Raw genomic sequence first — 26,384 nt, 5'->3', positions numbered from 1 at the left:
GACACGCTGAGATCCCTCTCTACTGTATATTCACAGTTTCCCATCAGAACCCTCTCTGGCAAATAGTCAACATTAGGAAGATTAAGATACTGATCACAGTCTTAGAAATGTTAAGGGACAAAGTTAGGAGACAGAGTTAAAGGAAAAAGTTAGGGGACAGAGTTAAGGGACAGAGTTAGGAGGCAAAGTTAGGGGACAGAGATTTACTGGAAGATTTTCTAGTGTAAAAGTCTTCAGGAGGGTTTATGTCAGAAGCCAGTAAACCCCCTCTGCTCCTGTAGCTCTGATAGAGGAAGTACGTGTGACTGGGTATTTATTCACCAAAGGGAACCAGATTTAGTTGCTAATGTAAGCAGAAATCTTTAAATGTTCCAGCCTTAGAACTAAATATCCGAGGTCCCCCCTGGAGCCCCAGTGAGTCTCACCTTCTTAGGACACTGCATGTCTCTGGCGAGTACAAGCAGCAGTTCATGGGAAATGGGGTCCACCAGGTTCAGGAAGGCGGCGTTCTTGTACAGGATATCATTCAGGGAAGAGCCCTCTAACCCCAGGTCCTGTGAACACACACACACACATACACACACACACATACACACACGTATACACACAACACACACACACACACACACACACACACGTATACACACACACACACACATACACACACACACATACACACACGTATACACACACACACACACACACACGTATACACACACAAACACACACGTATACACACACACACACGTATACACACATACACATGCATACACATACATACACACACACACACGTATACACGTATACACACACACACACACATATACACACATACACACACACACATATACACACATACACACACACGTATACACACATACACATGCACACACATACATACACACACACACACGTATACACACATACACACGCACACACATATGCACACACACGTATACAAACATACACACACGTATACACACACACATACACACACACACACGTATACACACACACACACACGTATACACACACACATACACACACATACACATCAGTCTCTCAATCAAAGAGACATCTTAACATGTAGAGATACTGTGTTATACTGATAACAGTGTGATATACTGATAACAGTGTGGTATACTGATAACAGTGTGGGTATACTGATAACAGTGTGATATACTGATAGCAGTGTGGTATACTGATAACAGTGTGATATACTGATAACAGTGTGGTATACTGATAACAATGTGATATACTGATAACAGTGTGGTATACTGATAACAGTGTGATATACTGATAACAGTGTGGTATACTGATAACAGTGTGATATACTGATAACAGTGTGGTATACTGATAACAGTGTGATATACTGATAACAGTGTGGTATACTGATAACAGTGTGGGTATACTGATAACAGTGTGGTATACTGATAACAGTGGTATACTGATAACAGTGTGATATATTGATAACAGTGGTATACTGATAACAGTGTGATATACTGATAACAGTGTGGGTATACTGATAACAGTGTGATATACTGATAACAGTGTGGTATACTGATAACAGTGGTATACTGATAACAGTGTGATATATTGATAACAGTGGTATACTGATAACAGTGTGATATACTGATAACAGTGTGATATACTGATAACAGTGTGATATATTGATAACAGTGGTATACTGATAACAGTGTGATATACTAATAACAGTGTGATATACTGATAACTGTGTGATATATTGATAACAGTGTGGTATACTGATAACGGTGTGATATATTGATAACAGTGGTATACTGATAACTGAGTGGTATATTGATAACAGTGTCATATATTGATAACAGCGTGGTATACTGATAACAGTGTGATATATTGATAACAGTGGTATACTGATAACTGAGTGGTATATTGATAACAGTGTCATATATTGATAACAGTGTGGTATACTGATAATAGTGTGATATACTGATAACAGTGTGATATACTGATAACAGTGTGGTATACTGATAACAGTGTGATATACTGATAACTGTGTGGTATACTGATAACAGTGTGATATACTGATAACAGTGTGATATACTGATAACTGTGATATATTGATAACAGTGTGGTATACTGATAACAGTGTGATATACTGATAACAGTGTGATATATTGATAACAGTGTAGTATACTGATAACAGTGTGATATATTGGTAACAGTGGTATACTGATAACTGAGTGGTATATTGATAACAGTGTCATATATTGATAACAGTGTGATATACTGATAACAGTGTGGTATACTGATAACAGTGTGATATACTGATAACAGTGTAGTATACTGATAACAGGGTGATATATTGATAACAGTGGTATACTGATAACTGAGTGGTATATTGATAACAGTGTCATATATTGATAACAGTGTGATATACTGATAACAGTGTGGTATACTGATAACAGTGTGATATACTGATAACTGTGTGGTATACTGATAACAGTGTGATATACTGATAACAGTGTGATATATTGATAACAGTGTGGTATACTGATAACAGTGTGCTATATTGATAACAGTGTGGTATACTGATAGCAGTGTGCTATACTGATAACAGTGTGGTATACTGATAACAGTGTGATATATTGATAACAGTGGTATACTGATAACTGTGTGGTATATTGATAACAGTGTGGTATACTGATAACAGTGTGATTTATCTGTATTTATATATATTTTTTTCTCTATGCACCCCTGTTTCCTTTCCTCAGTTTGGACAGAGCACTCTCCACCATTTCACTGCGAGTTATACTGTGTATGACTATGTATGTGACGAATAAATCAAGCTTGAACTTGAACTTGAACTTGATATACTGAGAACTGTGTGGTATATTGATAACAGTGTGATATTGATAACTGTGTGGTATACTGATAACAGTGTGATATTGATAACTGTGTGGTATACTGATAACAGTGTGATATATTAATAACAGTGTGGTATATTGATAACTGTGTGTTATATTGATAACAGTGTAATATATTGATAACTGTGTGGTATATTGACAACAGTGTGGTATACTGATGAGAGTATAGTATGTTGATGATAATTGTGTGGTATATTGATAATCATGTATTATATAATTTTAAAATAAAACAAATAATACATCCCAATCACAATGAAGCTGCAACTGAAAGTTAAATTAGCAGCAGAAAGGAGGTGCGTGTGTGTGTGTGTGCATGCATGTGTGTGTTTGTGCTAGTGTGTGTGTGTGTGTGTGCCTGAGCATGTTATGTAAATGGCTTTCCAGGGCTGGTGATACTCAGGCTCTTCTGCTGCATCACTACAGATCTTCACACACACTTCTGTTCAGCTGCAGGTGAACAGAAACAGAGCGGCAGAGACCTACTTCACTCTATCACCTCACCACCAAAGACACCCTCTCTCTCCTTCTCTCCCTTTCTCTCTGTCCATACCCCTTGCTGTGTCAGAAACTCTGCCCTGTTCACTATATAGTGCACTACTCTAGGGTTCCTCCATCTTGTAGGGGTGTTCAAAAACATAGTGCACTATAACAATCCCAAAATGCACTGCAATAAGTAGTGTACAAATGATGTATCCTGATGGTCAAGGAATACCCATAATGCACCATGTTGTTTGACGCTCGTGCATCTTTCCTGAGGAGGACCAATTGGCGATCACGGTATCTTCAGAGAGCTCCAAGGCCTCTTCAGATCTGACTGAAGGTAACTGTCAGTTTTTTGAGGCTCTTTCTGTAATCCCATAAATGGAGTTTATAGTTAATTGAGTTTAGAGTTAACCAGATTTAACAGCTTTCCAGTCAAATCATTTTGTGTTAAAAATCTTTTTTACAAGCTAGCTAGTCAGTTAACTAGTAGCCCAGGTTATGACCTCAATGACCTCAGGTGCTGACCTCAGTGACCTTTAATTTAACTGTGGTCCATATATTTATGGTATTTACCTGTGGTCCATGTATTCATATATTTAACTGTGGTCCCTATATTTATGGTAATTAACTGTGGTCCATATATTTGTGGTATTTAACTGCTGTCCATATATTTACAGTATTTAACTATGGTCCATTTATTTGTGGTATTTAACTGTGCTCCATATATTTGTGGTATTTAATTGTGGTTCATATATTTATGGTATTTAACTGTCGTCCATATATTTGTGGTATTTAACTGTGGTCCATATATTTATGTTAATTACCTGTCATCCATGTATTCATGGTATTTAACTGTGATCCATATATTTGTAGTATTTAATTGTGGTTCATATATTTATGGTATTTAACTGTGGTCCATATATTTTGGTATTTAACTGTGGTCCATATATTTATGTTAATTACCTGTCATCCATGTATTCATGGTATTTAACTGTGATCCATATATTTGTAGTATTTAATTGTGGTTCATATATTTATGGTATTTAACTGTGGTCCATATATTTTGGTATTTAACTGTGGTCCATATATTTATGTTAATTACCTGTCATCCATGTATTCATGGTATTTAACTGTGATCCATATATTTGTAGTATTTAATTGTGGTTCATATATTTATGGTATTTAACTGTGGTCCATATATTTTGGTATTTAACTGTGGTCCATATACTTGTGGTATTTATCTGTAGTACCTATGGTGGAGCTGTCAACACACTCTTCATCAGCTGTCATAAACACACTCTTCATCAGCTGTCATAAACACACTCTTCATCAGCTGTCAGCACACTCCAGGTTCCTCCAGTGCTCTCATGGTCTCTGAACTAACCCACACTCACAAACACCAAATCCATTTTCATGTTCTCTAAGATAATGCAATCAGGCCTAATAAAGTTTACACACACGTATGTACTCATACATGCACACACACACACACAAGCACTCACATGTGCATGCACACACACACACACACACACACACACACACACATGCGCATACGTAGACACACACACACATGCATACACATGCGCATACATACACATATATGTATACACGCACACACAGACACACTCTTGGCTCTGTCTCAACACTGTGAGTTGATTACAATTGCTGTTCTCTGCTAAGAAGCTGTCAAGTCCTCAAAGTAATTAACTGCAGCTCCTTCTGTGGCATGAAGAGTCTGGGGAGGTTCCAGTGACCAGCCGACCGAGAACAACGGAAACACACCAAAATGGCATCAGGTAAGAGTGAGAAAAAGAGAGAGAGAGCGAGATTAGATGAGCTGTGTCTGAGGCAGCGATCAATTTAACTATTCAGGACATACAGCAGAGTGACTCTGGGTGTTCAGAGAGGATCAGAGTGACTCTGGGTGTTCAGAGAGGATCAGAGTGACTCTGGGTGGTCTGTGGTCTGTAGTCTTGGTAGTCTGTGTTCTATATGGAAAGTAAACTGTCCAGATTCCATTCTGCCCCGCGCCAAGCGGCTGAGCAGAGAGGTGATCTGCCAGGAGCCTGATTAATAGGGTGCTCACACCACTGTCAAATGATCAGTGACCTACTACATATTAGCACCATTTTACAGTTAAATGCAGTGAGAGTGATTTAGTAGCTATGTGAATGTTTACACTAAAGGGGCAGGGTTTCATTAAATGGGGCAAGGTTTATACTAAAGGGGATGGGGCTTCCATCCCTTTTTTGTTTCTACTCGTAACAAAAAACTGTGTATTACTCTGTATGTTACTGTGTATTACTGTGTGTTACTGTGTATTACTGTGTATGTTACTGTGTATATTACTGTGTATTACTGTGTGTTACTGTGTATGTTACTGTGTATTACTGTGTATTACTCTGTTACTGTGCATTACTATGTATGTTACTGTGTATGTTACTGTGTATTATTGTTACTGTGTATGTTACTGGGTATTATTGTGTGTTACTGTATATTACTGTGTATGTTACTGTGTATTACTGTGTGTTACTGTGTATGTTACTGTGTATTACTGTGTATTACTGTGTATGTTACTGTGTATTACTGTGTATTACTGTGTGTTACTGTGTGTTACTACATATTACTATGTGTGATCTGACAGATCTGCCTTCTATATGGCAACAACTCCTATTACAGGGATGTCCACACCCTCCCTTAACCGACACACAAACACTTACACGGACTCGGTCAGTGTTGTGCTGCACACGAGACCATACTAATGCTGCATTTGGGTGTCGGAAACTGGGAAACACCAGCTGACAGAGCAGGAAATCTGGGATTCTAGACGATACACTAGTTCCTGTGCTCATGACAAGTCCTGTGACCAGTGGGGACCCAGTAGTGAGAGCTTCCTGTGCAAGGTGAGATGTGTGAGTCTGCTGCAGCTCTGTGCAGTCTAAGCCCTCACACACACACACACACACACACACACACACACACACACACACACACACACACACACACCCATGCACCCACACAGTCCCATGTGGTTCAGCAGAGAGAAACCCTCTCACACACACACACACACACACACACACACCTACGCACCCACACAGTCCCATGTGATTCAACAAACAGAAACCCTCACACACACATACATACACACACAGACCCAAGTGTCCCTCACAGACACACACACACACACCCACACCCACACAGTCCCATGTGCTTCAGCAGAGAGAAGCCCTAACAGACACACACACAGGGACCCATGTGGCCCTCACTCAAACAGAGACCCACATGGTTCTGCAGAGAGAAGCCCTCACACACACACAAGCCCACGTGGCCCTCACACACAAAGACACAGACCCACGTGCCTTATACACACACACACACACACACACACAGACCCACATGGCCCTCACACACAAAAACACAGACCCACATGGCAGAGAGAAGCCCTCACACACACACACACACAGACCCACGTGGTTCTGCAGAGAGAAGATCTAACACACACACACAGAGGCCCACTTGGCCCTCATACACAAAGACACAGACCCACGTGGCCTGGCAGAGAGAAGCCCTCACAAACACACACACACACACACATACACACACACACAGAAGCCCACGTGGTTCTGCAGAGAGAAGATCTAACACACACACAGAAGCCCACGTGGTTCTGCAGAAGCCCTGTCTGAATGCAGCCAGTAGTGTCTCAGCGTGTTAAATCCACACACACCTTCTTTTATGACTGTCTTTGTGGGGCATCCGAATGTCTGAGCATAAATAATACTACAGATGAAATTAACATTAACCTTAGTAACCAAAAAAATAAACACACACACCTATACACACAGCAACACACACAAACACCCACATATACACATGCATACACACGTACAGGCACAAACACCTACAGAGAGAGAGAGAGAGAGAGAGAGAGAGAGAGAGAGAGAGAGAGAGAGAGAGATGCCTTCTAACCTCTCGTTTCATTTGTGTGATTTGTGGTCAGTCTTCTGTTGTTTTGTACTGGTGATGTTTCCAAGCCCCTGGGACTGGATCTGTCAACATGCCTCTACGTGCCTTGTTACCAAATAACAGGTTCGTTCCCAGCCCTGCGGCCTGCACACCGCGAGAGTGGAGCGTGCAAACGGAAACGCTCCCCCACAGGAGACGACGTGCTGCAGCAGCTGACAGAGGCACGCTCACCGCTGTCAGGAGAGCGTGGATAACCTTTACAGCTGGACTCATCCGCGCGAATAAACACAGCGTGAAGCGGCACGGTCCAGGCAACAGCCGCCCAATGAAGCGCACAAGCGCTGCACGAAGCGCTCCTTTGAATATGATGACAGAATTAGGAAACGTGAAGTATAACAAGACGACTGGAACGAGTGTAACATTAAGCGTTTGTCAAAGTGGTGGAAAGACGCCAAAGTAGGAAATATAAAGACGGCAGAAGCCTACGAGGTGCATGGTGCATATACCATATGTAACGGAGCACCGGAGTTCTCTCGCGTTTAACGGGAGACTGTTGTCTAGCGGGGCACATTGGGTCGAGCACCACCTCGCGCTCGCCCTTACCTTTCTCAGCAGTTTGAGCACGTCTGTTGCCTCCTCTGTTTTCTTCTCGCGCAGCAGCTTTTGAATCTGACGGATCCAGGCGACCCGCCGGACGTAAGGGCTGTGGGTGGTGCGGCGCAGCACGCACGGGAGCCTGTCCGCCTTCAGCACCAGGGATGGAAACAAGTCCCCGCTGCGCCCGCTGCGCTCGCTCTCCCCGGTGCTGTCGAGGTGCTGTCGTCGCCTCCGTGAAAAACTGTCGCTGTCCAGACTATTTTGGCGACTAAGTCTCGAACCCATATTGTCTCATGTAGAAACACGACGTTGCACGCTCAGACTAATGTTTAGTCCTCACGACGAAATCACGCGCGCGAGATGACGCCCTGTACATCACACTGAACTCGCGCACCCTCGCACTGCCCCGCTGCCTAGTGGAGATAAAACCCCAAATGCCAGTTTCAGGACGCTCGGGGTCTTGCAGGTAGGATCATGTGGTAAAATACACGTTCGGTTGTCTGTTTGTTATGCTACATGTCCTGTCTTTCAGGTGGCGAGGGCTCCATCGGAAATGGTGCTGAGCAGACGGAAACTCACGGCAGCACGCGGGCATCGCGGAGAGCAGGGCACGCGGTGATTGGCTCGCGCCGCTACGTCGCTGAGCGGAGGAGCTGTTCCCGTTAAAGCCCGGTCAAGCCCGTAACCTGCTCCCGCGGCACTCTCACACTATGCAAAAGCCTGCTTTCATTTATGACATTTAGTCAAAGCTCAAAGGTTAACGGCATCTCTAAGGTGTGAGGAAAACCGGTCATGTGTTGAGTTCTGTTTTCTCTGTTAATTGTAATGACGGGGTTTGATCAGGGGGGTTGATCATGGGGTTTGATTAGGGGGTTTGATCAAGGTGTTTGATTAGGGGGTTCCCACATCATCTTGTTTAAAAAGCCCCGAAGCACATAATCACATAACTGGCCAGTAGGAGAACTAAAGTCAATGTCAAAGTCAAATTTTTCCCTATAGCACTTTTTACAACAGACACTCTCACAAAGCATCTTTACAAATGTCCAAGTCCCAACCCCCAGTGAGCAAACCAGGGGCGACAGTGATGAGAAAAACTCCCTGGAACATGAGGGCATCAGGGGGTGCTGGGCGGATCCATGGGAGCTGAGACCGGCTGAGTGTCAATAACATCATGACATCATGGGGTGGTGGGCGGAGCCATGGCAGCTGAGACGGGCTGAGTCTCAGTAACATCATGACTGTATTGTTTTTCAGTATGAAAGATGAAACGTGGTCATATGTAGAAGATGTTGGAGTGGATAAATGGACAGAGAGAACAGAGTCTTTATTCTGAGTTCAGGCTCCTCTTCATGACTAAATCAAGGTTTGTTGGCACACTTGACTTTCTACTACATCTTCTACTACATTGTAATCAACAATGTCATTTTCTATCCTGTCACTAAAGCAATCATAGACACCCACTTACTCTCTCTGTCTGCCTCCCTCTCTCTCTGCCTCTCTCTCCCTCTGCCTCTCTCTCTGCCTCCCTCTCTCTGCCTCTCTCTGCCTCCCTCTCTCGCTGCCTCTCTCCCTGCCTCTCTCTCTGTCTCCCTCTCTCTTGCTGCCTCCCTCTCTGCCTCTCTCTGCCTCCCTCTCTCTCTGTGCCTCTCTCCCTCTCTCTCTGCCTCCCTCTCTTGCTGCCTCTCTTCCTCTGCCTCCCTCTCTTGCTGCCTCTCTCTGCCTCCCTCTCTCGCTGCCTTTCTTTCTGTCTCTTTGATCAACTCAGCAGTACTTTATTGGCATGATAGTTATCACATAGAAAGGAGAAATAGGAAGGATAATTATTTATATTGATTCATCAACAATGTTGACCAGCTGAAGGGAAAACTGGCTCTCCCTCAGGCACGGTGATACACATTTGCATAATTACTTTACTCTGCATAATTACTTTATCCTAATTACTTATAGCAGTTTTTTCTTTATTAATGTAATGTGCACATGTTCTCACAGAATGTGTTACTAATTCATTCATATCTGGGACATTCGGTTAGGAAGAGCAGCTCTGTCTCCACCACTCCCAGGGGTAGTGGGAGCACAGCCTGTCTTCTCTGGGCAGCAGGTGTGTCAATTCACTGATGTCCATCATAAAACGTGCAGGACAGATGTACACTTACGCGTCAGTTCACTGATGTTCATGGAGATGTGTGAGAGCTGTACAGCAGGGAGATGAGGTTGTGGCCTTACCTTACTTACCCCAGTCTGAGTGTCTGGGCTGAACCTCACTGGTCCGAGCATGAGGATGGTCTTTGCCAGAAGACCCCAGATTTCTCTAGTAATTACTCTAGATTATTGTACTAATTACTCTATCTTACTGTACTAATTACTCTAGATTACTGTACTAATGATTTCTGTACATTAACAGGTACACTGACCTTTATTTGTTTGTTTTTTATTTAGTTAGTTTGTATCCTTGTACATGACCTTTGCATATTAATGAACTGTAACAGAATTATATCATTTAATTACAGTAGTGTAAAACCACTACAAAGTAGGTTAATGTGCAGTTACTATGGCAACATGCAATAGAAATTAGTTTTCAATTTGCCCTTTTTGTATTAAAATTGGATTATTAATAAGTAGTATTTTAAGTACATTGTAATGGTTTGGTTGTACCATGTTGACACTGAATCAGTGTAAAAAAAGAAAAAGGAACATTTGTGTGAACGTGTCTGGTCTGGTCCACTGCTGCACTTTCTGCAGGTCCTGCCCAAGAGTTTCTGTGCTCAGGCTTACACTCCCATTGGCCAAGGACACAAGTGTGAAATCAGGTTTGTCTTCACTTCACTGGGAACAGATTCTCTGACACACAGGCTGTGCTAACATGTGTGTTCCAAGGAGGAAGAAAGTGCCACCAAGCTCAGAAACAGCTTTCCCTGATGAACCTTGGAGTTGCAGCTTGGTGGTTTGACCCTGTGTGATCAGCAGTGGAAGGAAGGAACTTTTTAACTCGCCTTCTTTCACCAGGCCTCTACACATCCATGGTTCTAGAGTTGCTTCAGGTTTGAGAGATCTTGACACATCAGTGGTTCTAGAGTGGGTTCAGGTCTAAGAGTGTGTTCCCTCTGTTCCTGTTGTCAGTTATGAGCCACCCTGTAGGGCAACGTGTTGGTACAATGTCATCTGAGGTTTCACTCTGAATGTTGTTGAAAAATGTGTGAGGTCATATTGAGCACAGCGCCTGCCTTCAAGCTGAAAGTGTCTGCGAGTACCGCTCACGCTCACTGCACTGCTTTTCGTGTAATGTGGACTTAAGAGACACAGCAAGATGTCCTCACGTACATACATCCCCATGTACATACATCCCCACATACAGTCTGCCAGGGGGCCCGAGGCTGTACATGAGCACACACCCATATGAAGACATCAACAGGACAAATCAAAAACATTAAAGATCCCTCCTAGCAAACCTTTCACATCCGAGAATGTAGCCACAGGGATATTTTCGGAAATATAGTATTACTTGAAAGAGGAAAGAGCTGTGGCCTTCTCCAGGAGAGTATTCACTCCAAACATATGTTCCTGGAGTAAATGTTCATCAAACAAATTCTTTGATTCACACAAGGCAATATAATTTTGGTGAAATGTCTATATTTGGGAAATTCACTCTAACTCTGTTACAGAGAAAAAAGTGGAGATAGACTATAAATCAACATTAAATGAGTGAGAAGCATTTGATATAAATTTCCACACTGGGAATGGATGGGAGGACCTGGGCAGTGGCTGCACCTCCACCTGTTACAGGTGGACCTGCATCTCCACCAGTCACAGGTAGACCTGCATGTCCACCTTTAACATATATAAACAGGCCTTCTAGCTTCATACCACATACAGCTCAGCTTGAAACACCATGCTTCAAGTCTCAAGCAAGACAAGCATGGAGAAGATTCTCTATCCTACTTCCAGATGGTGGAATGAACTTCCACTTGCTGTCCGGACAGCAGAGTCCCTTGCAGTCTTCAAATGCAGACTGAAGGCCCATCTATTCGTGGAATATTTAAATGAAAACTGACACAACTCCTATATTGACTGACTAAACTAGTACTTATTGTAGGGTTTTGTTTATTACACTGATGTTGTCTAAGAAACTCTAGTACTTATTCTTTATTACATTATCATTGTTTAAGAGAGACCTCATGTATTTTGTACTTCTAGTCATCAGCAGTGATCCCTGTATTTCTACAGTATTCTAGTTCATTGGTATATTGGACTCTAACCTACTGTACTGTATTAGGATGTATTCTATGGGTAAATGACAAAGCACTTTTGTAAGTTGCTCTGGATAAGAGCGTCTGCTAAATACCGTAATATGTAAATGTAATTATCAACACTATATAAATCATAAGAATAAACAAATAATTCACACAATCTAAGTTTTCTTAGTTGCCTGCTGGTGTAATTCATTCTATTCATGACTAAGAGGGCTGTGAAATTCTTGTATAATTAGTCATTAAGAGTGTAAATAGGGTAGTTCTGGCCTAAACAGGTCAGATCTGGAGTGTAGACCATCTGGATCAGTAGCCGGAAGACCTGCCCATCTTCCGGGTGTCTGAAACAGCGTCGATGCAGCCTCTTCGCTTTGATACAGCATTGACAACATTATAGAAAATTCTTTGGATATCAACAGTGTGTCCAAGTGCTTGGAGGGCCTCTATGACACCCTGACAAAGAAAGAAGACAAAGACAGTGTAGAGAACCAGCCCTACTTCAAAGCACGTTAAACACTTACAGATAAACTCTTAGTATCTATGTACAGTGCAGATTAGGCTAAGTGAAGATTGCTCCATTGACTCAACTTAACACTGCCCCAGTCCTGTTCTGGGCACCCTTGCTGCCTGGCCTTGGGACCAAACCATATGGTGTCCTACCTTGTCGAAGTCAGGTTCAAACCTGAGTGCGTTTTTGGAGTTCACAAACACAACAGGTGCTGCGATGGAGTCTTTAAGACTCTTCCCAAACCAGAGATGGTTCATGAGTGTCTGATCAGGACACACAAAGGAGAGGAAGGAGTTAAGACTGAACACTAAACACACACTCACAGGTCTTCTCACTGCAATACTCCAGCCAGGTTGGTGCTGTGTGTTTGGGGTGCCAATCGTCCCTATATTAATAATATAATAATTAAAAATTAATAATACATTAATTGTTATGATTAACACTGGAGTGACTGGCTGTATCAGGGGTGTTACGGCTGTACTGGTTGTGTTGGGGTGTTACTGTTACGGCTGTACTGGTTATACTGGGGGTGTTATTGTTACAGCTGCACTGGCTGCATTGGGGGTGTTATTGTTAAGGGGTGGTATTGTATTAGGGGCTATGGTTAAGGGTTGGTATTGTATAAGGGGTTAAGGTTAAGGGGTGGTATTGTATTAGGGGTTAGGGTTAAGGGGTGGTATTGTATTAGCGGGTAGGGTTAAAGGGTGGTATTGTATTAGGGGTTAGGGTTAAGCATGGTATTGTATTAGGGGTTAGGGTTAAGTGTGGTATTGTATTAGGGGTTAGGGTTAAGGGATGGTATTGTATTAGGGGTTAGGGTTAAGGGATGGTATTGTATTAGGGGTTAGGGTTAAGGGGTGGTATTGTATTAGCGGGTAGGGTTAAAGGGTGGTATTGTATTAGGGGTTAGGGTTAAGCGTGGTATTGTATTAGGGGTTAGGGTTAAAGGGTGGTATTGTATTAGGGGTTAGGGTTAAGCGTGGTATTGTATTAGGGGTTAGGGTTAAGGGATGGTATTGTATTAGGGGTTAGGGTTAAGGGATGGTATTGTATTAGGGGTTAGGGTTAAGGGGTGGTATTGTATTAGCGGGTAGGGTTAAAGGGTGGTATTGTATTAGGGGTTAGGGTTAAGCGTGGTATTGTATTAGGGGTTAGGGTTAAGGGATGGTATTGTATTAGGGGTTAGGGTTAAGGGATGGTATTGTATTAGGGGTTAGGGTTAAGGGGTGGTATTGTATTAGGGGTTAGGGTTAAGCGTGGTATTGTATTAGGGGTTAGGGTTAAGTGTGGTATTGTATTAGGGGTTAGGGTTAAGCGTGGTATTGTATTAGGGGTTAGGGTTAAGGGATGGTATTGTATTAGGGGTTAGGGTTAAGCGTGGTATTGTATTAGGGGTTAGGGTTAAGGGATGGTATTGTATTAGGGGTTAGGGTTAAGCGTGGTATTGTATTAGGGGTTAGGGTTAAGGGATGGTATTGTATTAGGGGTTAGGGTTAAGGGATGGTATTGTATTAGGGGTTAGGGTTAAGGGGTGGTATTGTATTAGGGGTTAGGGTTAAGCGTGGTATTGTATTAGGGGTTAGGGTTAAGCGTGGTATTGTATTAGGGGTTAGGGTTAAGCGTGGTATTGTATTAGGGGTTAGGGTTAAGGGATGGTATTGTATTAGGGGTTAGGGTTAAGGGATGGTATTGTATTAGGGGTTAGGGTTAAGCGTGGTATTGTATTAGGGGTTAGGGTTAAGCGTGGTATTGTATTAGGGGTTAGGGTTAAGGGGTGGTATTGTATTAGGGGTTAGGGTTAAGGGGTGGTATTGTATTAGGGGTTAGGGTTAAGGGGTGGTATTGTATTAGGGGTTAGGGTTAAGCGTGGTATTGTATTAGGGGTTAGGGTTAAGGGGTGGTATTGTATTAGGGGTTAGGGTTAAGCGTGGTATTGTATTAGGGGTTAGGGTTAAGCGTGGTATTGTATTAGGGGTTAGGGTTAAGGGATGGTATTGTATTAGGGGTTAGGGTTAAGCGTGGTATTGTATTAGGGGTTAGGGTTAAGCGTGGTATTGTATTAGGGGTTAGGGTTAAGCGTGGTATTGTATTAGGGGTTAGGGTTAAGGGATGGTATTGTATTAGGGGTTAGGGTTAAGCGTGGTATTGTATTAGGGGTTAGGGTTAAGCGTGGTATTGTATTAGGGGTTAGGGTTAAGGGGTGGTATTGTATTAGGGGTTAGGGTTAAGGGGTGGTATTGTATTAGGGGTTAGGGTTAAGGGGTGGTATTGTATTAGGGGTTAGGGTTAAGGGGTGGTATTGTATTAGGGGTTAGGGTTAAGCGTGGTATTGTATTAGGGGTTAGGGTTAAGGGGTGGTATTGTATTAGGGGTTAGGGTTAAGGGGTGGTATTGTATTAGGGGTTAGGGTTAAGCGTGGTATTGTATTAGGGGTTAGGGTTAAGGGGTGGTATTGTATTAGGGGTTAGGGTTAAGGGGTGGTATTGTATTAGGGGTTAGGGTTAAGGGTGGTATTGTATTAGGGGTTAGGGTTAAGGGGTGGTATTGTATTAGGGGTTAGGGTTAAGGGGTGGTATTGTATTAGGGGTTAGGGTTAAGGGGTGGTATTGTATTAGGGGTTAGGGTTAAGGGGTGGTATTGTATTAGGGGTTAGGGTTAAGCGTGGTATTGTATTAGGGGTTAGGGTTAAGGGGTGGTATTGTATTAGGGGTTAGGGTTAAGGGGTGGTATTGTATTAGGGGTTAGGGTTAAGGGTGGTATTGTATTAGGGGTTAGGGTTAAGGGGTGGTATTGTATTAGGGGTTAGGGTTAAGGGGTGGTATTGTATTAGGGGTTAGGGTTAAGGGGTGGTATTGTATTAGGGCTTAGGGTTAAGGGGTGGTATTGTATTAGGGGTTAGGGTTAAGGGGTGGTATTGTATTAGGGGTTAGGGTTAAGGGGTGGTATTGTATTAGGGGTTAGGGTTAAGCGTGGTATTGTATTAGGGGTTAGGGTTAAGCGTGGTATTGTATTAGGGGTTAGGGTTAAGGGATGGTATTGTATTAGGGGTTAGGGTTAAGGGGTGGTATTGTATTAGGGGTTAGGGTTAAGCGTGGTATTGTATTAGGGGTTAGGGTTAAGCGTGGTATTGTATTAGGGGTTAGGGTTAAGGGGTGGTATTGTATTAGGGGTTAGGGTTAAGGGGTGGTATTGTATTAGGGGTTAGGGTTAAGCGTGGTATTGTATTAGGGGTTAGGGTTAAGCGTGGTATTGTATTAGGGGTTAGGGTTAAGGGATGGTATTGTATTAGGGGTTAGGGTTAAGGGGTGGTATTGTATTAGGGGTTAGGGTTAAGGGGTGGTATTGTATTAGGGGTTAGGGTTAAGGGGTGGTATTGTATTAGGGGTTAGGGTTAAGGGATGGTATTGTATTAGGGGTTAGGGTTAAGCGTGGTATTGTATTAGGGGTTAGGGTTAAGCGTGGTATTGTATTAGGGGTTAGGGTTAAGCGTGGTATTGTATTAGGGGTTAGGGTTAAGGGGTGGTATTGTATTAGGGGTTAGGGTTAAGGGGTGGTATTGTATTAGGGGTTAGGGTTAAGGGGTGGTATTGTATTAGGGGTTAGGGTTAAGGGATGGTATTGTACCATGGAAATGCCTGTGGTGATCATACTGCCTCCCGAAGCTCCAATAATCACAGTGTGTTTTTTAGCAGAGGAGGCAAGGACCACTGGTGCCATAGAGGAGGGAGGACGCTCACCTACACACACACACACACACACACACACACACACACACACACACACACACACACACACACACACACGTCTGTCCAAAATGTCCTGTTTCTCTAAAAACCTTGTGTACTTCACTACAGTTCTGACCACCTCCCTCTTTCTCTTGTATGGTACTTGGAGAACTGGTGAGTCAAACGCGTCCCCCGGTACTGGGAGGACTGATGGGTCACAGCCCCAGTACTGGGAGGACTGTTGGGTCACAGCCCCAGTACTGGGAGGACTGTTGGGTCACAGCCCCAGTACTGGGAGGACTGTTGGGTCACAGCCCCAGTACTGGGAGGACCGGTGGTTTGAACGCTTGCTTGCTCCTAGGGGTTCTGGTGACCTTACTTGCTCTTTACTGTGTCCAAAAATGCCAACCATGTTGGTATACAAGAGTGCTTCTTACTGTGGCACATTCTGTGCATTCTGTACTGGGACCAGCATGAGCACCAAGTATGCCAGTTCCAGTGAGAAGTGTCAACGTACTGCAGCAGGGGGTTCTGGGAGGTGAAATCAGGTCATGTACAAAACTGCAGGTGTTTAAATCAGAACTCTCCATCCCTGGGGTTCAAAATGTTCAAGAGTACAGAAGAGTTATTTTCCTTAACTTCCTACCTTTTTGTTGTCATAGCAACAAACGGCAATGAAAATAGATACATCGCTAGATACAGAGTATGTGTGTGTGCGTGTGTGTGCGCGAGTGTGCGCATGTGTACATGACCATATATTATACTTAAATATCTCAGAATCTTCCAGGATGGTACAGACTAAATCCCTTTTTAGGGACCCTCCACTAGCCACTACAGTATTAGTGAACACCTCTAATACAGCCAGCCACTACAGTGTTAGTGAACACCTATAATACATCCCCCCACTAGTGTTAGTGAACACCTCTAATACAGCCAGCCACTACAGTGTTAGTGAACACCTATAATACATCCCCCCACTACAGTGTTAGTGAACACCTATTATACAGCCAGTACAGTGTTAGTGAACACCTCTAATACAGCCACTACAGTGTTAGTGAACAACTCTAACAGAGCCACTACAGCCTTATCACATGTGCAGTGACAGCATATTTTGAGGGAACAGGTCAGATGTCATGACCCTGAAAACATCAAGTCCTTCATTCTGATGGTCTGGAGGTGTTCAGTTAAACACACAGCAAGTCTTCTCTTGGTTTCACCAATATAAAGCTGATTACATCTCTCACAAGAAGTACAGAGAACTCCTATAGTAGCAGATGGAGAGGAATGGATGATATCAGATGGTCATTATCTCTCTCCTAACAAGCATGCCTGATGTTTTTGTCTCTTTTATAGGAGAGTAATAGGGGTTCCTTACAAAGAGATGTGGCCTCTGCTTCACACACACACACACACACACACACACACACACACACACACACACACACACACACACACACACACACACACACACACACACACACACACACACACACACACACACATCAGAGGAAGGTAAGCATGCTCACCTGGGTGGATTTGGTTCACTTTCCCACAGAAATCAAAGAGTTGGTTGTTAAGAATGACGCCTGTTTTAGGAGAGAGCACTTTGGACCCAAAGCTGTCAGGACAGATGGAGAAAGGGTCAGCAGTCTAATGACAAACATTCATATCTCCACTGTAGTCTTCTACTACCCCCACTCTAGATGCAGGGCAGAATCACTACTAGAGTCTCACACACGCACACAATTGCCATGCCAGAACATTACTGCGTGTGCAGGGACAGTAGGCCGTGCTCACAGGTGGTTGATGGTGCTGGTGACAGACACGGCCATACCGTCCTCTGCCAGCACGGATACGTGACTTGTGCCTTGCGTGTCCACGTGGGGTGTGATGTTGTAGTAAACAGCCTTGTAGGTAGAGTTACTACTGATCAGTCCTCGAATGTATTGGGCAAACTTCTCCTGGATCATAGCAGACGCCTCCTGCTCAATACCACACACACACACACACACACACAAGTTCAATATAAGACACTGCCCTAATCAAAGTAGTTACTTATTCTTTAACGTATGTCTTAGTCTGTAAAATATGATCAATCTAAATCTTAGATTAAAACATTCAAAATTCTACATTTGCTTTTCTCATTAAGATCATCCTTTAATCTTAAACATAAAATATCAAGTTAATACAGTTAAAAAAATCTCTCATGCAAACATGCTCTCATTAATAAACACCTGCTAGCATAAACACCTGCTAGCATAAACACCTGCTAGCATAAACAGCTGTTCGTGCAGCACCGTAGGGAAAGGAATGTTTCCTCACAATGTTAATCCCCCCCTTCTTTCTTCTCATTGTTTGAAAGAGAAATGGTGAAATTGTTCACACTTTTTCATTTGTACATTGGTTTTATGAATTTTATTGATTAGTCTTTAATTTTGTCATTATTATGGCAGTGAGGGGGAAGACGAGAGCGTGCTAAGGAGTGTGACGAGGTGATATAAAGTTTCGAGCATGCCATAAAGCGACAAGCGTTGTCTAAGTGTGGTATATTAAGCTCTTGAGTTAGATTACCGGACAGTCTTATCCACCAACTACCGAGGACACCGCAGAGACAAACAAAACTTCAGTGCGGAATACAGGGTTCATCGTGAGTCTCAGACTGAGAGTTAGCATGTGAAGTAATTAACGTTCATAGAGGTCTCTACTAAGGTTTTTTTTAGTGTTGTCTGAGGTAGATAACTGAATAACTATCTAAACGTGTGAACGGCATCGAATAGAAAACAGCGCGAGTAGTGATTCTCAAATAGATGTCTGAGCTAAGGGAGACGCTCAGGTTTCCACCCGACAAACCGATGCACCACACGGCCCCTTTGTCTGGAATTCTCCCGCTCGTGTTTTGTGTTGAGTTGCTACGTGAAGACTGAAGTGTTAATTTTAGTTTTCCTGGCCTCTACGCACCCAAACATCGACTCAGTCCTGCAGTGCCACAAAAGAGTTCAGGGTTATTTTTAATATCAATTCTATTGGTAATTTTTATTTTGCTTGGTGCACACAGGTGTGGGTCCACAATGTTTAGACATATGATTTGAATGTCTGTGTTTATTTTAATTCATAATATGCACACGGAGTGTGTCGGCTTAGTGCCTATTTTCGTTAAAACATGAGTGAATTAATACCAAAAACCGTTGAGAAGTATTTGATTTGTGGGACTGGACAGTAATGCCTTTATACTAAAAGAATACTTTTATTTTAGCCCGTAAATAATATAATTTGAAAAAAGTACTCATTCCTAACATCTCTGAGCGTGAGATGAAGAAGGTAATTAACTAGATAATTGTAAACAAACTCGCAGTACATACAAGGTCATAGTTGAGAGGTAGGGGGCGCTACACTGGCGTAAACAGCAGGAATTACCATCTGGGAGCCAAATGCAGGGTCCTTCATCAACTTCCTCAGGCCATTGGCAAATTTACAAGCCTCTACATAGCGATGGAAGGTATGAACCCGCTCCTCTCCCTGCACAGACGCCGGGCTGAGGTTATAGCCTACAGAACACACACACACACATGCCTTGAATACAGATTCAAAAATAAGATTCTTCAAACACCTGTAAGAACTAGTTATCAATGAAAATGTTAGTATTAGTGATTAATAATCTGATATATCCAGCACTTAATAGTTATAGTATACTTTTCTAGCATAACATCAGCCAGCAAACCTTGCATGACTTTGAGGATGAAGCTGAGAGTGGCGCCCCCTGATGGAGGAGGAGGGAAGTACATGGTATAGTCTCCCACAGATGCATTCCAGGCCTGCGGCTCAGACACTGTGAACGAGCTCAGGTCCTCCAGCGTAAGAGTCCCACCTGACACACACACACACACACACACACACCACACACAAGTTCAAAATAAAGTTCCATTAAAGTGCCAATGTGCAGGTCGTATGCAAAGTCTTGACTGATATAACCCACACATCCCATCACCTGCTTCCTGGATGTCACTGATGAGATCCTTGGCTATGTCTCCTGTGTAGAAGACATCTGCGCCATACTTGGCTATCATCTCCAGAGTGTCTGCCAGTCTCTCAAACTTCACAGTGTCTCCCTGCTTTAGCATGTTGCCCTCAGCATCCATGAATAACTGCCTGAGAGAAGGAACACAAAGCCTTGTCTTGAAGCTCATGAGCTGATGGGTAACGAAGCATCTGCATGGTCTCAAGGTGTCCAAGCTGAGCTGAACACCTTGAATACAGCCAGGACAGTTTCAGTGAAAACCTCTAATACAGTCAATAAAGTGTTAGTGAACACTTATAATACAGCCACAACAGTGTTAGTGAACACCTCTAATGCAGTCACTAAAGTGTTAGTGAACACCTCTAATACAGAGAGCCACGACAGTGTTAGTGAACACCTCTAATACAGCCAGACACTACAGTGTTACTGAACACCTCTAATACAACCACAATAGTGTTAGTGAACACCTCTGATACAGCCAGCCACTACAGTGTTAGTGAACACCTCTAATACAGCCAGCCACTGCATTGTTAGTGAACACCTCTAATACAGCCACTACAGTGTTAGAGAACTCCTCTAATACACCCACGACAGTGTTAGTGAACACCTTTAATAAAGCCACAACAGTATTAGTGAACACCTCTAATTCAGGCAGTCACTACAGTGTTAGTGCACTTATCTCTAGTAGTGCACATGCAGGGCACACATGCACTGATCAATAGTAGTGTACACACAGGGCACACCTGCACAGATCTCTGTAGTAGTTTCTGTAAAGAGCACTCGTGTATTTATGGCTCACAAAGAAAAGTTCACTGTTCATGCAGAACTACTGTGCTGATGTGATAAATGATGCATAACTTACTATATGAAGATGAAACAGCAATATATTTTACTGAATTTTCAACATATTGATGTAATAAATAATTGTCTTACAGAAAGATTACTAAACTGATGAGTGTAAATTTAGTAACAATTAAAGCAAAATCTGTCTTATGTATCTTATACAACATAGTGATTTATAACAAGAGGAATAAACAGAGTATCACAACATTATAGTGAGGACATCTATACAAACACCATCACAGGGACGTGTGTAGCGTGGTTAGTGCTCTCGTGTAGTGTGTGAGGGGGGATGGCACCTCAGGGGTGAAGACGTGTTGTTAGGAATGTGAAGGCAGTGCTGGAGGATTATAGAGATGGGAATGCCCTCTCTGGCCAGCTGTATGGTGGGCTGAAACAGGTCCGCCCAGGGCAGGCGGCCATACAGCCTGTGAGCTTTCTCATACCCACGGATCTCACCAGGAACGCCGATCCACTGACTACCTACACAGCCGGAGAGAGAGAGAGAGATGGAGACATAGAAAGAGAGAGAGCAGGGGAGAGAGAGAGAAAGCGCACTTTTGTTCACTCAACAATGTAATTATTCGTCAGTGGCAAATAATTTATGTGATCATTGAGCAGACAAATTGGCCTCCCTCTTCATTCATACGTGTGGGTGTGATTTAAACAACATGACTTATCACGCATGAATATACAGGCCAGTAGGGGCACTGTGATGGCCGGAATACCAGAGCATCTGCATGAAGCCATAACAGACTGTGCGTGAGACTAACCCTTTATTCAGGACACTCGTACAGACTCAAACACGGTTGTGCACAATGATAATAGAACCCAAGCTGCAGCTATTGTTTTTGTTTTTGTTTGTTTTGTTATCTTCCTGAATGGACATTCATGCCATCCTCTGATTTATGCAAAATTTTAAATTTTGTACTAAGCGCTTAAATAATAGTTACCCATATTGAAACTATACTGCTGTTTTTTTTGTTTGTGTGTGTGTGTGTGTGTGTGTGTGTGTGTGTGTGTTGGGGCGGGGGGGTTAGGGCGGACTGGGAGTAGTCCACAGCCGTCAAGAATCCATAAGAGAGAGTCAGACCCAGGACATGTCTAGAGAACAGGCAGTGATCCTGGATGCAGTAGGTTATGTTTCCAGCAGCACTGTTCTAGTTTTCCTGTATTTCACTATGTGCGTTGCGTAGACATGTTTTGAACGTGACTCAAACGCAGCAGCGGTAGGAGGGAGGGTACCCCACCCTCATCCTCCTGTCAGTACCCAGTCACTTGCTGATCTCTGCATGCTCTTTTCTCTGCTCATCGATTGGCCACTCTGCCTAAAGTCACACAAGTTAACAAATAACAAATGATCTCGGAGTGTGTCCTGTAGGGATGTGTGTGTGTGTGTCTGTGTCCTGTGGGGCTCTGTGTGCGTGTGTGTGTCCTGCAGGGCTGTTAGCTGTGTGTCTTGTTTTCAGGTGCTTTACCTGAGCCCTCACTGGAACACGCTGATAGCAGGTCTGGTTTGACCCTGTTCGGAGCAGTCTCCCTGGAATTGATGATTTTCACTTTACCTAAAAAATCAACTAAATGAAGTGAATACATCTTTTGATATATAACAAACAATAATATAGTCTTTTAACTTCTTAAGAAAAGTGTCAAATGACACATTTGAACTGCTGACCGATGTACAGTGTTGTGTTGATAGGGTAGTTATACTCGATAAGTCTTACCGTTGCTCTCCATGATGGTGAAAATAGACCCTCCGCCGATTCCCGTACTCTGCGGGTTTATTACGGAGGTACATAACAGGGCGGCTATGGCGCCATCTACCGCTGAGCCTCCAGACTGCAGAACACGACTGAGAGCGAAAGAGCGTGAGAAACTATGAGGTAAATACGCAGTGACGCAGTACCTCGGGCAAACGTAGATCGCGAGATGTCAGAAAACATACACCCACGCGCCCGGGAAACGCAACACACCCTATAGAACTTGTGCGTAATGTTATATCAAATTATTCTAAATTAACCCAATCTAAACCCACGTGGAGGTTTTTCTATTGCTTTAGAAAACACGCCAGGTGACATTACAAAAACAAGCCGATCTTATTCTCACGTCATGAACGCACAATGAATTTAGTGACGTTAAACCTCCCTGCTCCGGTTAACTATTCAGGGCCATTAGTCCACAGCAGACTGCTGACCACCTGTAATTACAGTTACATGCTGAGAGGATTTAGGGTTAGGGTTAGAGTTAACGTTAGGTTACGGTTAGAGTTAGAATTAGTGTTATAGTGTTAGGGTTAAAGTTAACGTTAGGGTTAGGGATAACCCTATAAAGTGTTAGGGTTAAGGGTTAGAGTTATAGTGTTAGGGTTAGAGTTAACGATAGGTTAGGGTTATGGTTAGAGTTAGTGTTAGGGTTAAGGTTATAGTTATGGTTAGAGTTAGGGTTAAGGATATAGTGGTAGGGTTAAGAGTTAGAGTTATAGTGTTAGGGTTAGAGTTAACGTTAGGTTATAGCGTCTGGTGTCGTTACCTATAACCCTAACACTATAACTCTAACCCTTAACCCTAACACTAACTCTAACCCTAACTATAACCTTAACACTAACTCTAACCATAATAGAGTTAGTGTTACGGTTATAGTTAGGGTTAGAGTTAGTGTTAGGGTTAAGGGTTAGAGTTATAGTGTTAGGGTTAGAGGTAACGACACCAGACGGTACCTCGCTCGGGTCATGGGGTAAGAGATTTATATTCTCTAGTTAGTACTAGTTAGTACCTTAAGAGGTAACGACACCAGACGGTACCTCGCTCGGGTCATGGGGTAAGAGATTTATATTCTCTAGTTAGTACTAGTTAGTACCTTAAGTTTTATGGTTCCGTTTTGTTAGAGAGTAATCTTATTTATTTGTTTGATTGACTGTTTGTTTTAAATCGACCAAATTATGTTCTTTCGCTTGTTATGAGGAATAAGTCCACAAAATCCTCAGGATACACACTAAGATTTAGAAAGCCGCTCTTACCTCCCGACCTTCGAACACGTGTCTGAGTCAGCAGCTACTGCAGCATTCCTGAACTCTCCACCAGGACAGTCCTGCTCAGGAAAGTGTGTCAGGCAAATTATAATGATAATTATAATTATAACACATATCAGCACGACGCTAAAACACATGCAAACACGCTCCTTTCGCCTGGCCATGTCTGTGTTGCTCTGGCGGAATAAAGGCAGGTTACGGGCTCCTTGTCTCCAGCGCTCCTCTTCACGAATAATGAATATTCCAAGTAGGTCCTTCTGTAAACTCAAAGCGAACCATGCCCACGTTGGAAGCCACGCCTCCTTTGTTTTAACATATACTAGTAGGATATCATTTGATATAACGTGTATTAAAACATAAATATTATTTGATATATATATTTTTCATATCATCTTTATGGTTCAAATGTAATGTTAACACACTGCTAGCCGTTATCTTACGTTGGCGATGTAGTTGAAAACAGTAGCAGTAAATTGGTCATAACAGACTGATAAACGTCTTATAATTGTCCATACAACACTGTTAATTAATATCTTCTAGACTCTTTTTGCGGGCTTCCGTTTGGGCGTGTCTTGTGCGCTGTTGGGCGTGTCTTATATAATTGCGAGAGTTTGCGGGTTTTTTGTCGTATCAGAATCAGTACATTGCAGATTAAGACTCAGTGAAGAACATCTGAACGCGGGTTAACATGGTTGTTGCAGGTTTACACGTCGTTTGCTCTTTCACACGTGACTCTGCTCGCGTTACCTGTCTGCATAACTTCAGAAGCGCGAGCTTGTCTGGGCGTTCACCGTCACCTTCTCCGCAGTGCGACGCAATTAACGACAGGCAAAGGATCCTGGGCAAAAAAGATAAAATGAGCAACTCTGCGCGTTTGATATTAATTTGCTTGTCAAATACTGCATTATAACATGTTTTTTCATTTAAACAGTGAAAATGAACTAAAAGAATAACAAGACACCCAGATGATATGGAATAATTCGTGTAATAATCTGGATTAACCGAAAGTGAAACTCTGTAAAGAGAGAGAGAGCAGAATAACCCTTCATCTTGAAGACAGCAAAGCTAGAACTTGAAAATTTATTGGGTGACGGATTGACGCGGTTACTCCAACACGCGTAGGGTGACGGGTTGACGCGGTTACCCCAACACCTGCAGATATCTCTTGATCTTTGACATGATGCAGCCACGTCTTTTGACCAATAAATTACTTTTTCATGTCCAAACCATCAGCTAGTTAAATGGATAATAGACTTCACAAGCCACTGAGAGTACTTGTAAATGGTATCATTTCAAACACAGAACACGATTGCTTCACCTCTATTGTTCACTGTATATTTTGATGACTGTAGGACCTTGTACCTGAACCACAACATCGAAACGTTTTACTGATGATACTGTGCTTTTACCCTGGTTCTGTGGTCCAGTTTATAACCAGTATTGTGGTTCAGCTCATAACCAGTACTGTGGTCCAGCTCATAACCAGAGCCCTTTCAGGTTTTAAGTAGTGTGTGACTGCTGGACTGGAATTAAATGTCACAAAGACTAAAGAGGTAGTTATGGACTTTTCCAAACACCAATCCATTTACAGTGAAACATATATTATCATAATCTAGAGGAAAAGTCCCTCACTATAAATACCTAGATACAGTAGTTGATAATACACTTAGCTTTGAGATAACACTAACATAAAAGGGACTACAGTATAATTCAAATTCATTTGGGGTGGAAATGGACATATTTGGTACCCTCAGAGTGTAATATCCTTTTAATATATTAGTTTGTTACTCCTTGAAAGCTAAGAACAGGAATCATCTCCAGCCGACTGGAATGGTTTGTGGGAGTCAGCTTCGAAATCTCATACCATAGATCTCATAAATCTCAGAACAGCCAGTGCCGCTCCTGTCGTGTCCTGTGAGGAGTGTTTCAGTTTTTCAGGACAATGTCTGCGTTCCCAGTCCTGCTCCTGTCGCGTCCTGTGTGGAGCGTTTCAGTCTCTCAGGATGACGTCTTAATTCCCAGAGTTGCGAGGTATAGTAGGAACACATTTTCGTAAACAGCTCTTACAAACC

At 42.8% G+C, this 26,384-nt stretch overlaps 2 protein-coding genes across 4 annotated transcripts in view; both read right to left on the bottom strand.

The window, feature by feature from the left end:
- lrrc75ba (leucine rich repeat containing 75Ba) overlaps positions 1-8,744 on the bottom strand; it is a 23,804-nt gene extending 15,060 nt beyond the window's left edge. The window contains exons 1-2 of the mRNA XM_035535999.2: positions 7,959-8,744; positions 426-554 (exon numbers count right to left, since the gene is read on the bottom strand). Of these exons, the coding sequence (XP_035391892.1) occupies positions 426-554; positions 7,959-8,237 (408 nt within the window). The 5' untranslated portion in view covers positions 8,238-8,744. The remainder of the gene's footprint in view (positions 1-425; positions 555-7,958) is intronic.
- A 2,815-nt stretch (positions 8,745-11,559) lies between these two features.
- Positions 11,560-24,576, bottom strand: ggt5a (gamma-glutamyltransferase 5a). 3 transcript variants are annotated; one of them, XM_035536308.2, is made up of 12 exons: positions 24,301-24,575; positions 23,009-23,136; positions 22,763-22,849; positions 21,584-21,767; positions 20,415-20,575; positions 20,148-20,294; positions 19,844-19,974; positions 18,227-18,411; positions 17,956-18,047; positions 16,329-16,441; positions 12,857-12,967; positions 11,560-12,649 (listed from the first exon to the last, which is right to left on the bottom strand). In XM_035536308.2, the coding sequence occupies exons 1-12, from the start codon at positions 24,474-24,476 to the stop codon at positions 12,503-12,505; spliced, it is 1,662 nt and encodes a 553-aa protein (XP_035392201.1). In that variant the 5' UTR covers positions 24,477-24,575; the 3' UTR covers positions 11,560-12,502. The 3 variants fall into 3 exon arrangements, 2 of the variants coding, with proteins under 2 accessions (XP_035392201.1, XP_035392202.1); XM_035536309.2 differs by having other exon boundaries at positions 22,763-22,824; positions 24,301-24,441; XR_004777117.2 differs by lacking the exon at positions 16,329-16,441 and having other exon boundaries at positions 12,510-12,649; positions 24,301-24,576.
- Positions 24,577-26,384: the final 1,808 nt, after the last annotated feature.

Source organism: Electrophorus electricus, chromosome 20, assembly GCF_041902795.1.
Source record: "Electrophorus electricus isolate QZ-2024a chromosome 20, ASM4190279v1, whole genome shotgun sequence".
NCBI classification, from domain to species: domain Eukaryota; kingdom Metazoa; phylum Chordata; class Actinopteri; order Gymnotiformes; family Gymnotidae; genus Electrophorus; species Electrophorus electricus.
Note: the sequence above shows the minus strand (reverse complement) of the source record. Positions and strands in the feature narration are given on the sequence as shown.

Excerpts from the sequence above, each read along its gene's own strand:
- ggt5a (XM_035536308.2), bottom strand. The coding sequence starts at position 24,476 with ATGGCCAGGCGAAAGGAGCGTGTTTGCATGTGTTTTAGCGTCGTGCTG. Across the intron at positions 19,975-20,147 it reads CATCCTCAAAGTCATGCAAG|GCTATAACCTCAGCCCGGCG; the intron begins GTTTGCTGGCTG and ends TGTGTTCTGTAG. Across the intron at positions 12,968-16,328 it reads TCACCACAGGCATTTCCATG|ACACTCATGAACCATCTCTG; the intron begins GTACAATACCAT and ends TGTCCTGATCAG.